This window comes from Coregonus lavaretus (assembly GCF_964263955.1).
Source record: "Coregonus lavaretus genome assembly, chromosome: 26".
Taxonomy (NCBI): domain Eukaryota; kingdom Metazoa; phylum Chordata; class Actinopteri; order Salmoniformes; family Salmonidae; genus Coregonus; species Coregonus lavaretus.
In genome coordinates, this window is record NC_140013.1 from 23632930 (window position 1) to 23651597 (window position 18668).

The 18668-nt window shown below is 41.7% G+C and overlaps 1 protein-coding gene across 1 annotated transcript; it reads right to left on the reverse strand.

Annotated features, from left to right (window-relative positions):
* Window positions 1-1285: 1285 nt before the first annotated feature.
* On the reverse strand, window positions 1286-2609 carry LOC311101950 (multidrug and toxin extrusion protein 1-like; the record flags this gene model as incomplete). Its single annotated transcript, XM_084143188.1, has 5 exons — window positions 2543-2609; window positions 2068-2169; window positions 1778-1846; window positions 1418-1566; window positions 1286-1295 (listed from the first exon to the last, which is right to left on the reverse strand). The coding sequence occupies exons 1-5, from the start codon at window positions 2573-2575 to the stop codon at window positions 1286-1288; spliced, it is 363 nt and encodes a 120-aa protein (XP_083999314.1). The 5' UTR covers window positions 2576-2609.
* Between the last annotated feature and the right edge of the window lie 16059 nt (window positions 2610-18668).

Here is an 18668-nt window from a genome sequence, read left to right on the forward strand (position 1 = left end):
TAGACTACTTTTCGTATGTGAGTATGGATACTGTGGTGTCCTGTGTTTTTGTGTACTCACTCATTTGCTGGTTACTCTGTTTGGTAACTTTGTGTGTTTCTGGGAAAAGGGGAATTTAAGCAAGTTGCCCTTGGGCGTACATTACCCGTAGGAAGAAATCTGTCTAAAAACACAAGTTAGACCTGAGCGGACCACCCACTGTACTTTGTATGATTAGCAGTAGCTTAGCGGTTCTTGCGGCAGGCAAGATCAGTTTAGGGGTGTTTTACACTATTGTTTCATTTCTTGGGTCCTGCTCAGCCCTTTTTCCCAAACCTTTACAGTGTGTTTAAAAATAAACCTTTTATGTTTGACGGTAGTTTATGGTTGTCGTGTAGTTTTTGTTCTCACTGTTCCATGTCATCATTCTAATTTGCATGAATTATGTTACGAGTCTCTTCTCCATCCACCCTAGACGTTTAAAGCCACGGGGTTCGTAACAATGGCTTCTGGTTGGGGTATGTACGTACGGTCACTGTGGGGACGACATCATTGATGCACTTATTGATGAAGCCAGTGACTGATGTGGTGTACTCCTCAATGCTGTCTGAAGAATCACGGAACATGTTCCAGTCTGTGCTAGCAAAACAGTCCTGTAGCTTAGCATCTGCGTCATCTAACCACTTTTTTATTAACCAAGTCACTGGTGCTTCCTGCTTTAGTTTTTGCTTATAAGCAGGAATCAGGAGGATAGAGTTATGGTCAGATTTGCCAAATGGAGGGCGAGGGAGAGCTTTGTATGCGTCTCTGTGTGTGGAGTAAAGGTGGTCTAGAGTTTTTTTTCCTCTGGTTGCACATTTAACATGCTGGTAGAAATTTGGTAGAACGGATTTAAAGTTTCCCTGCATTAAAGTCCCCGGCCACTTGGAGCGCTGCATCTGGATGAGCGTTTTCCTGTTGATTTATGGCCTTGTACAACTCATTCAGTGCAATCTTAATGCCAGCATTGGTTTGTGGTGGTAAATAGACAGCTATGAAAAATATAGATGAAAACTCTCTTGGTAAATAGTGTGGTCTACAGCTTATCATAAGATACTCTACCTCAGGCGAGCAAAACCTCGAGACTTCCTTAGTATTTGATTTTGTGCACCAGCTGTTGTTTACAAATATACACAGACCGCCATAGATGTACTCACTGGGAGTGCTGGCATAAAAATCTTCACATAGATCTGAGACAACCTAAAGTGACATAAGAGAGCTCTATCAGAATGATCCAAAACAGTAATCACATTCTACAAACCAATCTCTACATGTCACTTGTGAATGACAGAAAACAGACACATTCAGAGATATAGTCTGCGTCCCAAATGGTACCCTATTTTAGACGTCTATTAGATCTGGGGTAACTGTGTGCAGTGACTGGAGGGGTCTGACCTACCAGGCGACCTCTGGGCTCTGTTTGACAGCCAGGAGGATGGGGTCTGTGTTGATGAGAATAGCCCAGCATGGGAAACAGGCCAGAAGTTGAATGAGGATGGCTCTCTGTAGAATGACCCCAACTTTCAGGAGGTTGCGGCTCCCAAAGGTCTACAGGGAGCAATAATCAAGTTCATCTTTGAGTGGCACGGCAGGATAATGTAGCTCTTGTCCAGTGCGTTACATGCAGCTTGCTGATGCTGAGCGATAGCAAGCCATGTGTGACCCCATGGACCAGAGCTAGGATGACGCTGCTTTTGGAAACATTTTTGGGACAGTGGTCTGAGTTAGGAGGAGGAAACAGACTAGGTTTCATACCTACCTGAGATATGAGTGTGTCACACGCTGATGATAAACCAGACCCAATGGAGATACCTGTAACATTAATCACCTGGAAGACCAGAACAGAGATTTTGAGAAATTGGTTGAAAATGTCAATTTCATAGTGTGCTGTATTTTAAACGGTTATGCAATATTATCACGACTAGGTACCAGTCTGTTTTTGCCATCATGTTTGGCATGACACGGAGTGGCAGAAGTCACATTATGGCACAAACAGACTGGTACCCAGTATAATATTACCCACAATTGTTGTAATCAATCAATACTTACAGCAATGGCGAGAGCCACCCCTGCCAGTTCTGTCTTCCCCAAATGGCCACAGAAAACTGTACTGACGAAACTCACTAAAAAGACCATGAGCTGAGCCATAACCTGGTGCCGATACAACCACAACATTTGATAAATCAGTTCAGTTGATGTAGTTGTACATACTATCAGGAATATGTGTAGAGAATAGGCCTAACACTCTGAAGTGTTATACATGCATCAAATGTATGGTTTGAGGTCATTAAAAGTAATTCAGGTTAAACAGGCCAAGTGATAGATGAAGTGATGAAAAAACATATCAAGTGTGCCAGATCAAGGCTAACCTATAATTAGCCAGTGTGCCAGAGCCTTTAAGTGAATTCAGTATTATATAAGCAACACTGCTAATTAACAATAATAATTGAATCTAGAAATGTACGGTTTCATATAACTCTGAACTAATTGTGGACACAAAAAATGTAATGAAGATGTTTCTTACCAAAGGCCCAGCCATTGTTGTTAATTCAATCATTTCTTTTTTGAAGTCAACAGGAATCAACCTGCGAATACATCACAAACAGTTCCCACATATTGTCAATGAATGTGAAGAACTTTCATTCCGATTCGTCCTGCTCTCTACAATTCCATTAGTATCCATTTCTAAAGACTGTCACTCAGAAAAGTCTGCATGGTCAAGTAAGATCAAGGTGGTATTCTAGCTACCAGCTGCCAGAGTGAGACTTCCTATCTTATGACGTCCTATGTCACTTCCTGTCTCTGATTTAGCTGTACACTGGCAATCTCAACTAGCATTGTTAAACATGATTACCAATCCACTGCTGGACAAAGTTCACAGTATTTTGTCAATTCTGCAACTGCACCAGATGATGGAGCTCTTTCCTTATGAACTCTGCAAACTTCAACATGGTTTGAAAATAAAGTATTTTTTCTCTGAGGCCATGCTTGAGAGCATCAATTTTGCTCAATAGCTGATCAACGACTGAGCAGACTGGCACATCTACAAATAATGAGTAGTCATTTAGGATGATTTGTAGATCAGTCAGTCTTTTGTCACCGACTGCAATGTAGTCGATTTCAAACACAACTAGGCACTTTTAACAATGACATTCACAAAGGTCTAAAGCTGTAAAAGCCTCTGAAAGAAAGTTGATGGTACAGTGGGGAAAAAAAGTATTTAGTCAGCCACCAATTGCGCAAGTTCTCCCACTTAAAAAGATGAGAGAGGCCTGTAATTTTCATCATAGGTACAAGTCAACTATGACAGATGAATTGAGAGAAAAAAATCCAGAAAATCACATTGTAGGATTTTTAATGAATTTATTTGCAAATTATGGTGGAAAATAAGTATTTGGTCACCTACAAACAAGCAAGATTTCTGGCTCTCACAGACTTGTAACTTCTTCTTTAAGAGGCTCCTCTGTCCTCCACTTGTTACCTGTATTAATGGCACCTGTTTGAACTTGTTATCAGCATAAAAGACACCTGTCCACAACCTCAAACAGTCACACTCCAAACTCCACTATGGCCAAGACCAAAGAGCTGTCAAAGGACACCAGAAACAAAATTGTAGACCTGCACCAGGCTGGGAAGACTGAATCTGCAATAGGTAAGCAGCTTGGTTTGAAGAAATCAACTGTGGGAGCAATTATTAGGAAATGGAAGACATACAAGACCACTGATAATCTCCCTCGATCTGGGGCTCCACGCAAGATCTCACCCCATGGGGTCAAAATGATCACAAGAACGGTGAGCAAAAATCCCAGAACCACAAGGGGGGACCTAGTGATTGACCTGCAGAGAGCTGGGACCAAAGTAACAAAGCCTACCATCAGTAACACACTACGCCGCCAGGGACTCAAATCCTGCAGTGCCAGACGTGTCCCCCTGCTTAAGCCAGTACATGTCCAGGCCCGTCTGAAGTTTGCTAGAGTGCATTTGGATGATCCAGAAGAGGATTGGGAGAATGTCATATGGTCAGATGAAACCAAAATATAACTTTTTGGTAAAAACTCAACTCGTCGTGTTTGGAGGACAAAGAATGCTGAGTTGCATCCAAAGAACACCATACCTACTGTGAAGCATGGGGGTGGAAACATCATGCTTTGGGGCTGTTTTTCTGCAAAGGGACCAGGACGATTGATCCGTGTAAAGGAAAGAATGAATGGGGCCATGTATCATGAGATTTGAGTGAAAACCTCCTTCCATCAGCAAGGTCATTGAAGATGAAACGTGGCTGGGTCTTTCAGCATGACAATGATCCCAAACACACCACCCGGGCAATGAAGGAGTGGCTTCGTAAGAAGCATTTCAAGTTCCTGGAGTGGCCTAGCCAGTCTCCAGATCTCAACCCCATAGTAAATCTTTGGAGGGAGTTGAAAGTCTGTGTTGCCCAGCGACAGCCCCAAAACATCACTGCTCTAGAGGAGATCTGCATGGAGGAATGGGCCAAAATACCAGCAACAGTGTGTGAAAACCTTGTGAAGACTTACAGAAAACGTTTGACCTGTGTCATTGCCAACAAAGGGTATATAACAAAGTATTGAGAAACTTTTGTTATTGACCAAATACTTATTTTCCACCATAATTTGCAAATAAATTCATTAAAAATCCTACAATGTGATTTTCTGGATTTTCTTTTCTCATTTTGTCTGTCATAGTTGACGCGTGCCTATGATGAAAATTACAGGCCTCTCTCATCTTTTTAAGTGGGAGAACTTGCACAATTGGTGGCTGACTAAATACTTTTTTTCCCCACTGTAGGTTACAGTCCCATCAGTTGAAAGATCAAACATATGAGGCACTAGACATCTGAGGGGTGACACTTCCTCTGGTACCTTACTGTAGACTCTGCGTATGGCCCAGTGAACACAGTAGATAATAGTATCTGTATAAATGTAACAGAGACCTGGCAGCCTAATGGGCCTCTAAGACAATTTCAAATATGTTTAAAACACACTTAAACCATGAGCAATAGGTATCATACACTCTTAGAAGGTGCTATCTAGAACGAAAACAGGTTCTTCGACTGTCCCCATCAGAGAACCCTTTGAAGAACCCATTTTGGTTCCAGGAAGAACCATTTTGGTTCCAGGTAGAACCCTTTTGGGTTCCTTGTAGAATCATTTGGGCTCCTGAGTGGTGCAGTGGTCTAAGGCACTGCATCTCAGTGCTTGAGGTGTCACTACAGACCCCCTGGTTCTATTTCAGGCTGTATCACAGCCGAGTCCAATAGGGCGGCGCACAATTGGCCCAGCGTCGTCTGAGTTTGGCTGGTGTAGGCCGTCATTGCAAATAATAATTTGTTTTAACTGACTTGCCTAGTTAAATAAAGGTAAAATAAAAAATAAAATAAAACATTTTTACAGAGGGCTCTACCTGGAACCAAAAAGGGTTCTCCTATTGGACAGCCACATAACCTTTTTGGAACCCTTTTTTCTAAGAGTGTATACTGTAGTCCTACATTTTGTTTGACACTATATGTACCGCAGTGGAGGCTCATCAGAGGAGGAAGGGGAGGACCATCCTCCAGAGTGAATTTCATAAAAATAAATATAGTGAAACGTTAGAAAAGTTATCATTTTTAGATAAAACTGTACTAAATATATTCACATCACCAAATAATTTATTAAAACACACTGTTTTGTAATGGAGGTCTACAGTAGCCTCAACTGCACTCTGTAGGGTAGCACCATGGTGTTGCCGGAGGACAGCTAGCTTCCGTCCTCCTCTGGGTACATTGACTCTCACCCCCTTTCATAGATTTACACAGTAATTATGACAACTTCCGGAGGACGTCCTCCAACCTATCAGAGCTCTTGCAACATGAACTGACATGTTGTACACTACCAGTCAAAAGTTTGGACACACCTACTCATTCAAGGGTTTTTCTTCATTTTTACTATTTTTTACATTGCAGAATAATAGTGAAGACATCAAAACTATGAAATAACACATATGGAATCATGTAGTAACCAAAAAAGTGTTAAACAAATCAAAATGTATTTTATATTCTTAAAATAGCCACCCTTTGCCTTGATGACAGCTTTGCACATGCTTGGCATTCTCTCAACCAGCTTCATGAGGTAGTCACCTGGAATGCATTTCAATTAACAGGTGTGTCTTCTTAAAAGTTAATTTGTGGAATTTATTTCCTTCTTAATGCGTTTGAGCCAATCAGTTGTGTTGTGACAAGGTAGGGGCTGTATACAGAAGATAGCCCTATTTGGTAAAAGACCAAGTCCATATTATGGCAAGAACAGATCAAATAAGCAAAGAGAAACAACAGTCCATCATTACTTTAAGACATGAAGGTCAGTCAATACGGAACATTTCAAGAACTTTGAACATTTCTTCAAGTGCAGTCGCAAAAACCATCAAGCGCTATGATGAAACTGACTCTCATGAGGACCGCCACAGGAATGGAAGACCCAGAGTTGCCTCTGCTGCAGAGGATAAGTTCATTAGAGTTACCAGCCTCAGAAATTGCAGGCCAAATAAATGCTTCACAGAGTTCAAGTAACACACATCTCAACATCAACTGTTCAGAGGGGACTGTGTGAATCAGGCCTTCATGGTCGAATTGCTGCAAAGAAACCACTACTAAAGGACACCTTTCTTGGCTTGGGCCAAGAAACACGAGCAATGGACATTAGACCGGTGGAAATGTGTCCTTTGGTCTGGAGTCCAAATTTGAGATTTTTGATTCAAACAGCCGTGTCTTTGTGAGACGGGTGTGGGTGAACGGATGATCGCCGCATGTGTATTTCCCACCGTAAAGCATGGAGGAGAAGGTGTTATGATTTGGGGAGGCTTTGCTGGTGACACTGTCTGTGATTTATTTAGAATTCAAGGCACACTTAACCAGCATGGCTACCACAGCATTCTGCAGCGATACGCCATCCCATCTGGTTTGGGCTTAGTGGGACCATCATTTGTTTTTCAACAGGACAATAACCCAAAACACACCTCCAGGCTGTGTAAGGGCTATTTGACAGAGAAGGAGAATGATGGAGTGCTGCATCAGATGACCTGGTCTCCCCAATCCCCCGACCTCAACCCAATTGAGATGGTTTGGGATGAGTCGGACGGCAGAGTGAAGGAAAAGCAGCCAACAAGTGCTCAGCATATGTGGGAACTCCCTCAAGACTGTTGGAAAAGCATTCCAGGTGAAGCTGGTTGAGAGAATGCCAAGAGTGTGCAAAGCTGTCATCAAGGCAAAGGGTGGCTATTTGAAGAATCTCAAATATAAAATATATTTTGATTTGTTTAACACTTCTTTGGTTACTACATGATTCCATATGTGATATTTCATAGTTTTGATGTATTCACTATTATTCTACAATGTAAAAAATAGTAAATATTAAGAAAAACCCTTGAATGAGTAGGTGTGTCCAAAGCTTTGACTGGTACTGTACACCCAATCAAAGGATCAGAGAATTAATCTAGTACTGAAAGCATAAGCTACAGCTAGCTGGGACTGTAGTGCATAACATATGGTGAGTAGTTGACTAAAAGAGAGAGAAAGACAATAGTTTAATCGTTTTGAAAAAAAATATTTATTCAAATATGAAGAAGCGAGAGAGAGAGAGCGAGAGCGAGAGAGAGATTTTGTTATATTTTGTATCTTTTTTCACTTTCACTTTCACTTACTTAGCTAGTGAATGCAGCTAGCTAGTTTAGCCTACTCAAAAACCCGGCTCAAACAGAGAGGGGTGCTATGTTAGCTAGCTGGCTATAGCTATCCAACACTGGAACGCTTCCAAGTCAAGGTAAGCTTTTGGTTTTATTAATTTATTGCCACCGGTGTAACTGCTAAACTGCTTGCTGCTGACTGTACACTGTACTGCATGATTGTAGCGGGTTTACTAACGCGTTAGTTGTAGTTCCTATGTTGACTATGACGTTAATATGGTGACATCGATGTAGACTTGTGTGTAGCAGTTAGCGGTTATGATATGGTTTGAATTGGGAAGTTTTTTTTGCCTGGTCACAGAAAGCTGATGTGTTGTGCACTGAAGTCCACAAGCGAAGGGAAAAGGTGAGAGGAGGGCGTGTAGATGTGAGAAGGAATACAATGATCAAAGGGATCATGTTATTTTAATGTGGCTGCTATGAAAGTGAACTGTGTTTGCGTGTGATCAGGGGTGTATTCATTCTACTGATTCTGTTGAAAAAAGTTTCTTAAACAGAAGCAAACGGAACGAAACAGGGATAAACATACCTGAATTTGTCCAGTCGAAACTCTTGTTTGCAACTGTTGGACTAATGATTACACCCTAGATCAGCTAGATGCAAGCAAGAGTGTGCAAGGCGGTATTGAATGTGTCAATGTCTGTCACCTTAATTACTCAGATTTCTCTCGACCTGTGCACCTACAATGTAAACTTTCATTCATAGGCCAGGTTGTAGCAACCTCATGATGGATATAGATACTAGAAAATTGTAGTATCATGTAGTAGCCTAAACCTATCGATGTTATATTGAGCTGGGTGAATGGAATATGAATGACAGTCATCCAATATGATGTAATAGAAAGAAGGCCATGCTCATAAAATAAATTCTCGTCCTCCCTCATCTTCAACGCCACCGACCACCGCTGACATACAGTGTTTTTCTTTGTTTTGTTTCATGTTCATGCTCACAACAGCTCTTATAATGGGATGGAGACATAAACTGAGTATACAAAACATTAGGAACACCTGCACTTTCCATGACATAGACTGACCAAGTGAATCCAGGTGAAAGCTTTGATCCCTTATTGATGTCACTTGTTAAATCCACTTCAATCAGTGTAGATGAAGGGGAGGAGACAAGAATAATTTTAAAGCATTGAGACAATTGAGACGTGGATTGTGGATGTGTGCCATTCAGAGGGAGAAGGGGCAAGAGTAGGTACAAGGCACACCGGTTTGTGTCAAGAACTGCAACGCTGCTGGGCGGTGGTGTAAAGTACTTAAGTAAAAATACTTTAAAGTACTACTTAAGTAGTTTTCTTTGGTATCTGTACTTTACTATTTATATTTTTGACAACTTTTACTTTTACTTCACTACATTCCTAAAGAAAATAATGTAAGCTTGTGGAAGGCTACCCAAAACATTTGACCCAAGGTAAACAATTTAAAGGCAATGCTACCAAATACTAATTGAGTGTATGTAAACGTCTGACACACTGGGAATGTGATGAAAGAAATAAAAGCTGAAATACATAATTCTCTCTACTATTATTCTGACATTTCACATTCTTAAAATAAAGTGTTGATCCTAACTGACCTAAGACAGGGAATTTTTACTAGGATTAAATGTCAGGAATTGTGAAAAACTGAGTTTAAATGTATTTGGCTAAGGTGTATGTAAACTTCCGACTTCAACTGCATCAATTGACCAATTTGGCACATTTGGGCAGACTTGATACAAAATAGTCCAGTATTGCAATGCTTCACTGTATCAATCTGAAACTTTGCACACACACTACTGCCATCTAGTGGACAAAATCTAAATTGCGCCTAAACTACAATATTATTTTGTGGCCTTTCTCTTGCGTTTCAAAGATGATGGAACAAAAAAATAAATAGAAAACGCATGTTTTTTTGTTTGTATTATCTTTTACCAGATCTAATGTGTTTATTCTCCTACATTAATTTCACATTTCCACAAACTTCAAAGTGTTTCCTTTCAAATGGTATCAAGAATATGCATATCCTTGCTTCAGGTCCTGAGCTACAGGCAGTTAGATTTGGGTATGTCATTTTAGGCGAAAATTGAAAAAAAGGGTCTGATCCTTAAAAGATTTTAAGCGTCTAACATTTTAAATGCCAGAGACTCTGTGGTCAAGGTCAGAGCTTAGCTAATATGTTATATTTTATTTATTTCCTTTCTCAGTCTCCTCTCTGCCTTTTGAGGTTTCTATAGGCAACAATAAAGTGCAGTTTTGGGATGTTTTTAGCTGTCAATGGCCATATCGTCTTGTAGGATTCAACCATTAAAAACCTGTAGTGTCTGTGAACTGTCTGCTTTCTTGTCTAGACTGTGAAACATACCATCTCTATACGATTCTTCCATGTTAGTGAGATATTCTCACCAGGTCTCTACTGTGTGTTATAATGAATGGGAGCTATAGCCCTGGAGACTATCAATAGGAGGTTGTGAAATTGACTATTTTATCTGAACAACAATATAGGGTTTCTAGTGTATCTCCTGACCTAGCCAGGTTCATGCAATCTCTCAGTGACGGGACAGTGACACATTCTGTTCTCTCTCCCCAGTTAGAGCCATTCAGCCAAAGCCTGTGCTGTGTGGGTGTACTGTGCACTAAGTTTATTGGATCATGTGGGCCTATGCACCAAACCACAAATCACTGAGAAAAGGAGTAGACGAAAACAATAGTACTGTCAGGGTCAGCTGTTAAAGTCTGCATGTTTTTGTCATTAAATTGAGAAATAGCTAAGGAGTAGCCAAAGAGGACTGCTACTGAAACTTTGTCATCTCCTGCTTGCTGTTTAAACACGTTCTCTAGAGCCCTGTTTATACCTGCTTCTAACATTGATCCTTTGTCTTGATCTTGTCCACATTCTGATTGTGTCCACATTTTTAGACAGGTGTGGATGATTTAAAGACTCATTGTGATCTGATTGTAATCAGATCTTCCTGACCACCTCTGGAGGTAGTCAGGGACTCATTGTATCTGGATATCAATCAAGTGTAAACAGATATGGATGGTCAAACCATTTAAATCATCATTATACCGTTCTCTAAAATCATTGACAGGTAGCACTATTGACTAATGTCATCAATAATTGTCTTAAAATAAATACAGTTGAAGTCTGAAGTTTACATACACTTAAATTGGAGTCATTAAAACTTGTTTGTCAACCACTCCACACATTTATTTTTAACAAACTATAGTTTTGGCAAGTCGGTTAGGACATCTACTTTGTGCATGACACAAGTAATCTTTCCAACAATTGTTTACAGACAGATTATTTCACTTATAATTCACTGTATCACAATTCCAGTGGGGTCAGATGTTTACATACACTAAGTTGACTGTGCCTTTAAACAGCTTGGAAAATTCCAGAAAATGATGTCATGGCTTTAGAAGCTTCTGATAGGCTAACTGACACCATTTGAGTCAATTGGAGGTGTCCCTGTGGATGTATTTCAAGGCCTACCTTCAAACTCAGTGCCTCGTTGCTTGACATCATGGGAAAATCAAAAGAAATCAGCCAAGACCTCAGAAAAAAATTGTAGACCTCCACAAGTCTGGTTCATCCTTGGGAGCAATTTCCAAACGCCTGAAGGTACCACGTTCATCTGTACAAACAATAGTACGCAAGTATAAACACCATGGGACCACGCAGCCGTCATACCGCTCAGGAAGGAGACGCGTTCTGTCTCCTACAGATGAATGTACGTTGGTGCGAAAAGTGCAAATCAATCCCAGAACAACAGCAAAGGACCTTGTGAAGATGCTGGAGGAAACAGGTGCAAAAGTATCTATATCCACAGTAAAACAAGTCCTATATCGACATAACCTGAAAGGCCGCTCAGCAAGGAAGAAGCCACTGCTCCAAAACCGCCATAAAAAAGCCAGACTACGGTTTGCAACTGCACATGAGGACAAAGATCGTACTTTTTGGAGAAATGTCCTCTGGTCTGATGAAACAAAAATAGAACTGTTTGGCTATAATGACCATCGTTATCTTTGGAGGAAAAAGGGGGTACTAGCAAACCGAAGAACACCATCCCAACCGTGAAGCACGGGGGTGGCAGCATCATGCTGTGGGGGTGCTTTGCTGCAGGAGGGACTGGTGCACTTCACAAAATAGATGGCATCATGAGGAAGGAAAATTATGCGGATATATTGAAGCAACATTTCAAGACATCAGTCAGGAAGTTAAAGCTTGGTCACAAATGGGTCTTCCAAATGGACAATGACCCAAAGCATACTTCCAAAGTTGTGGCAAAATGGCTTCAGGACAACAAAGTCAAGGTATTGGAGTGGCCATCACAAAGCACTGTCCTCAATCCTATAGAAAATGTGTGGGCAGAACTGAAAAAGCTTGTGCGAGCAAGGAGGCCTACAAACTTGACTCAGTTACACCAACTCTGTCAGGAGGAATGGGCCAAAATTCACCCAACTTATTGTGGGAAGCTTGTGGAAGGCTACCCGAAACGTTTTACCCAAGTTAAACAATTTAAAGGCAATGCTACCAAATACTAATTGAGTGTATGTAAACTTCTGTCCCACTGGGAATGTGATGAAATAAATAAAAGCTTAAATAAATCATTATCTCTACTATTATTCTGACATTTCACATTCTTAAAATAAAGTGTTGATCCTAACTGATCTAAGACAGGGAAGTTTTACTTGGATGAAATGTCAGGAATTGTGAAAAACTGAGTTTAAATGTATTTGGCTAAGGTGTATGTAAACTTCCGACTTCAACTGTACATTCATATTATTTTGAAATAATATCTGTCAAATAATCTGCGTACAGGGAGGCACCAGGAAATCAGGAAACCTGGAATCTCCCCCACATTTAGTCAGGAATATGATTAAATGTACAGCATTTCTTACAAAGGGCTTACTTTGACCATAACTGACAACATTAATTCCTACGATGGTTGTTTATAGGTCACAAATATAATTATTTATTCTATAGGGGTTATAATGAATGTAAGGTTACAATGGGTTTCTTTACATTCCAGGACCTGCTGGGAAGAACATAACTCAAGCCAACAAAATAATGCAAAGAGCATTCATGCTGGCACAGCTCCCCTCCATCTATATATTTCAAACTGCACTGTAAGTCACGCTCTGTAGAGATAAGCAATGTCTTTCATCTATTTTTATGAGAATAGGTAATTCCTTTATATATAAAGAAAGGTACACAGTGTTCTTGGCTGCATTTAACAATGCTTCTGTCCAGACTGAAATGTGGATATGGTACAGTATGTTTTCACAATGTTCCAGGAAGGACAGCATTTCATGTGCCATTCTCCTTGAAAGAATTTGTCCTGGGTTAGTGATTCATTTTCCAAGACAACCAACAATTTCACATTTCATTATGTAACTAATGGTACATCGCTGAATGAAGTTATTAGGAGCAACTGAGGTTAGGTAATATTATGCTTCCCAGGCAACACTAACAAAATGTACTGTTCTTTTTAGTGAAGAGACATACACATAACAATTAGTTTACAACAATTATAATTTCTAAAGTGGAAGTTAAGAGAGTTATATTTGAGTGTTTCAGTGAAACGTAAGTGAGGGAGGCCCCGCTCTCTCGCTTTCCCAGACGTTTAGTTAATTTCATTCTGATCTCCTTTGCATTATTGTAGCCTTTTCTGTAGCCTGTCAACTATGTGTCTGTCTATCCCTGTTCTCTCCTCTCTGCACAGGCCATACAAACGCTTCACACCGCGTGGCTGCTGCCACTCTCATCTGGTGGTCCCTGTGCGCAAGACCCACGTGGAGTTCCAGGTCTACGGCAGCCTCTGGAACTGCCGTTCTGCGGCCAACAAGGCAGAGTTCATCTCAGCCTATGCTACCCTCCAGTCCCTCGACTTCTTGGCGCTGACGGAAACATGGATTACCACAGAAAACACTGCTACTCCTACTGCTCTTTCCTCGTCTGATTATGTGTTCTCGCATACCCCGAGAGCATCTGGTCAGCGCGGTGGTGGCACAGGAATCCTCATCTCTCCCAAGTGGACATTCTCTCTTTTCCCCCTGACCCATCTGTCTATCTCCTCATTTGAATTCCATGCTGTCACAGTCACTAGCCCATTTAAGCTTAATATCCTTGTCATCTATCGCCCTCCAGGTTCCCTTGGAGAGTTCATCAATGAGCTTGACGCCTTGATAAGTTCCTTTCCTGAGCATGGCTCACCCCTCACAGTTCTGGGTGACTTTAACCTCCCTACGTCTGCCTTTGACTCATTTCTCTCTGCCTCCTTCTTTCCACTCCTCTCCTCTTTTGACCTCACCCTCTCACCGTCCCCCCCTACTCACAAGGCAGGCAATTCGCTTGACCTCAGCTTTACTAGATGCTGTTCTTCTACTAATCTCACTGCAACTCCCCTCCAAGTCTCCGACCACTACTTTGTATCCTTTTCTCTCTCGCTCTCCTCCAACACTACTCACTCTGCCCCTACTCAGATGGTAATGTGTCGTCGCAACCTTCGCTCTCTCTCTCCCGCTACTCTCTCCTCTTCCATCCTATCATCTCTTCCCTCTGTAAATCCTTCTCCCTCCGATCTCCTGATTCTGCCTCCTTAACCCTCCTCTCCTCCCTTTCTGCATCTTTTGACTCTCTATGTCCCCTATCCTCCCGGCCGGCTCGGTCCTCCCCTCCTGCTCTGTGGCTTGACGACTCATTGCGAGCTCACAGAACAGGGCTCCGGGCAGCCGAGCGGAAATGGAGGATAACTCCCTGCGGACCTGTCATCTTTTCACTCCCTCCTCTCTACATTCTCTTCCTCTGTTTCTGCTGCTAAAGCCACTTTATTCCACTCTAAATGTCAAGCCTCTGCCTCTAACCCTAGGAAGCTCTTTGCCACCTTCTCCTCCCTGCTGAATCCTCCTCCTCCTCCCCCTCCCTCCTCCCTCTCTGTGGATGACTTCGTCAACCATTTTGAAAAGAAGGTTGACGACATCCGATCCTCATTTATTAAGTCAAATGACACCGCTGGTCCTGCTCACACTGCTCTACCCTATGCTTTGACTTCTTTCTCCCCTCTCTCTCCAGATGATATCTTGCGACTTGTGACGGCCGGCCGCACAACAACCTGCCCGCTTGACCCTATCCCCTCCTCTCTTCTCCAGACCATTTCCGGAGACCTTCTCCCTTACCTCACCTCGCTCATCAACTCATCCTTGACCACTGGCCATGTCCCTTCCGTCTTCAAGAGAGCGAGAGTTGCACCCCTCCTCAAAAAACCTACACAACAACTACAGACCAGTATCCCTTCTTTATTTTCTCTCCAAAACTCTTGAGCGTGCCGTCTCTAGCCAACTCTCCTGCTATCTCTCTCAGAATGAGCTTTTTGATCCAAACCAGTCAGGTTTCAAAACTGGTCATTCAACTGAGACTGCTCTTCTCTGTGTCACGGAGGCTCTCCGCACTGCTAAAGCTAACTCTCTCTCCTCTGCTCTTATCATTCTAGACCTATCTGCTGCCTTTGATACTGTGAACCATCAGATCCTCCTCTCCACCCTCTCCGAGTTGGGCATCTCCGGCGCTGCTCACTCTTGGATTGCGTCCTACCTGACAGGTCGCTCCTACCAGGTGGCGTGGCGAGAATCTGTCTCCACACCACGTGCTCTCACCACTGGTATCCCCCAGGGCTCAGTTCTAGGCCCTCTCCTATTCTCTCTATACACCAAGTCACTTGGCACTGTCATATCCTCACATGGTCTCTCCTATCATTGCTACACAGACGACACACAACTAATTTTCTCCTTTCCCCCTTCTGAAAACCAGGTAGTGAATCGCATCTCTGCATGTCTGGCAGACATATCAGTGTGGATGTCGGATCACCGCCTCAAGCTGAACCTCGGCAAGACAGAGCTGCTCTTCCTCCCGGGCAACTCCATTGTGTCCTCCTCCCAGAGTGCAAAGAACCTTGGCGTGACCCTGGATAACACCCTGTCGTTCTCCACTAACATCAAAGCGGTGACCCAATCCTGCAGGTTCATGCTCTACAACATTCGCAGAGTACGAACCTACCTTACACAGAAAGCGGCACAGGTCCTAATCCAGGCACTTGTCATCTCCCGTCTGGATTACTGCAACTCGCTGTTGGCTGGGCTCCCTGCCTGTGCCATTAAACCCCTACAACTTATCCAGAACGCTGCAGCCCGTCTGGTGTTCAACCTTCCCAAGTTCTCTCATGTCACCCCGCTCCTCCGCACACTCCACTGGCTTCCAGTTGAGGCTCGCATCTACTACAAGACCATGGTGCTTGCCTACGGAGCTGTGAGGGGAACGGCACCTCCTTACCTTCAGGCTCTGATCAGACCCTACACCCAAACGAGGGCACTACGTTCATCCACCTCTGGCCTGCTAGCCCCCCTACTTCTACGGAAGCACAGTTCCCGCTCAGCCCAGTCAAAGCTATTCGCTGCTCAGGCACCCCAATGGTGGAACAAGCTCCCCCACGACGCCAGGACAGCGGAGTCACTGACCACCTTCCGGAGACACTTGAAACCCTACCTCTTTTAGGAATACCTGGAATAGTATAACAGTAATCCTTCTACACCCCCCCTCACCCCCATAAAAAAGAAAAGTGGTTGTCCCACTGGCTATCATAAGTTGAATGCACCAATTTGTAAGTCGCTCAGGAGAAGAGTGTCTGCTAAATGACGTAAATGTAAATGTAAATGTAATTATGAATAAAAAATACATATTTGGCCATTTTATTTTCCTCTTAGATGTATTTATTTCACACAATCAGTTTGTAACAGTGTATCAAACCAGTGAAATCTGTGTACATGATTGCATGAACTTATAAAGCACTGTACACAGAAATGTATTTTGTAATTTGTATTACAATGGGCTGAACTACACTCCAATGTATTTTGTAACAAGATACTTTCAAGAGCTGTAATTTGTATTTTCTTTTTTTATAGCGGTTCACCATTTTGTGGCTCCCTTTCACCTTGCATTGGTATCAGAAGTCTGATAGCAATTTGGTGTGATAAAAGCTTCTACTAAATGAACTAAATGAACTGACTTTTCGTAGCAGGTTAGGAGAATTAGGTTAAGCTGTATCCCATCTAGACATGACCCTGAAACAAGGCCGATAACAATATCCAATTTGGACTCCAGACCAAAGGACACATTTCCACCGATCTAATGTCCATTGCTCGTCTTTCTTAGCCCAAGCAGGTCTCTTCTTATTATTGGTGTCCTTTAGTAGTGGTTTCTTTGCAGCAATTCGACCATGATGGCCTGATTCACACAGTCCCCTCTGAACAGTTGATGTTGAGATGTGTCTGTTACTTGAACTCTGTGAAGCATTTATTTGGCCTGCAATTTCTGAGGCTGGTAACTCTAATGAACTTATCCTCTGCAGCAGAGGTAACTCTGGGTCTTCCATTTCTGTGGCGGTCCTCATGAGAGCCAGTTTCATCATAGCGCTTGATGGTTTTTGTGACTGCACTTGAAGAAACGTTCAAAGTTCTTGAAATGTTCCGTATTGACTGACCTTCATGTCTTAAAGTAATGATGGACTGTCGTTTCTCTTTGCTTATTTGAGCTGTTCTTGCCATAATATGGACTTGGTCTTTTACCAAATAGGGCTATCATCTGTATACCCCCCCCTACCTTGTCACAACACAACTGATTGGCTCAAACACATTAAGAAGGAAAGACATTCCACAAATTAACTTTTAACAAGGCACACCTGTTAATTGAAATGCATTCCAGGTGACTACCTCATGAAGCTGGTTGAGAGAATGCCAAGAGTGTGCAAAGCTGTCATCAAGGCAAAGGGTGGCTATTTGAAGAATCTCAAATATAAAACATATTTTGAAAAGTTTAACACTGTTTTGGTTACTACATGATTCCATTGTGTTATTTCATAGTTTTGATGTCTTCACTATTATTCTACAATGTAAGAAATTGTAAAAATAAAGAAAACCCCTTGAATGAGTAGGTGTGTCCAAACTTTTGACTGGTAGTGTATACAGTCAGTGCATTCATCTAAGATAAACAACAACATATCACAGTCATAGCAAATAAAACGTTTCTGTAACCGTTACTGAGAATGTTGTTGCTGTTCGGGCCGGCTACCTGCATATTTATTTCTGTATTGTAAAATATAAAATACATGTATTTTAATTAAATACATTTCAAAATACCATTCTTTTGTAGTTTATTTTGATACATTGACCTTTATGGTATTTTGTAATTGTATCTTGTAATTTTTGCCCATCTCTGACTGTACATGCAAGCAGCCCAGACATTTCCTTGGACATTTTGGCCATTTCAGAGTGTGCAGTAGCAAACACCATTTACAATACACTATAAACTATATTACATCTCATAAATATTCAACTTTGATCAAGATAATATTACAATAATTCAATAAAAAAATTATTGAATTACATATTATTATTTTATACTCTTCTTATGGTGTCGGATATATTATAATAATTATATTATATAACAAAGTAGAAACATCAACACGTCAGCACACAGTAAATAACCACTGTACAGTATTTTCACATATCTGAGTTTTCAATATGTTTACATTTTCCAGCCCCAATGGTTAAAGTTTAGTTGTACAGTCATACAGTATTCAAAGTTCAAGTACAATGCACCACGTTTCACCATTGAGTACTAGCAAAATCAAAACAAGTTAATCTAAGACTAAGACTATAGATTAGCAAAAACAGAAGATGACATACATTGTTTGGTCATGGAAACATACACTATATATACAAAAGTATGTGGACAGTCCTTCAAATTAGTGGATTCGGCTATTTCAGCCACACCTGTTGCTGACAGGTGTATAAAATCGAGCACACAGCCATGCAATTTCCATAGATAAACATTGGCAGTAGAATGGCCTTACTGAAGAGCTCAGTGGCTTTCAAC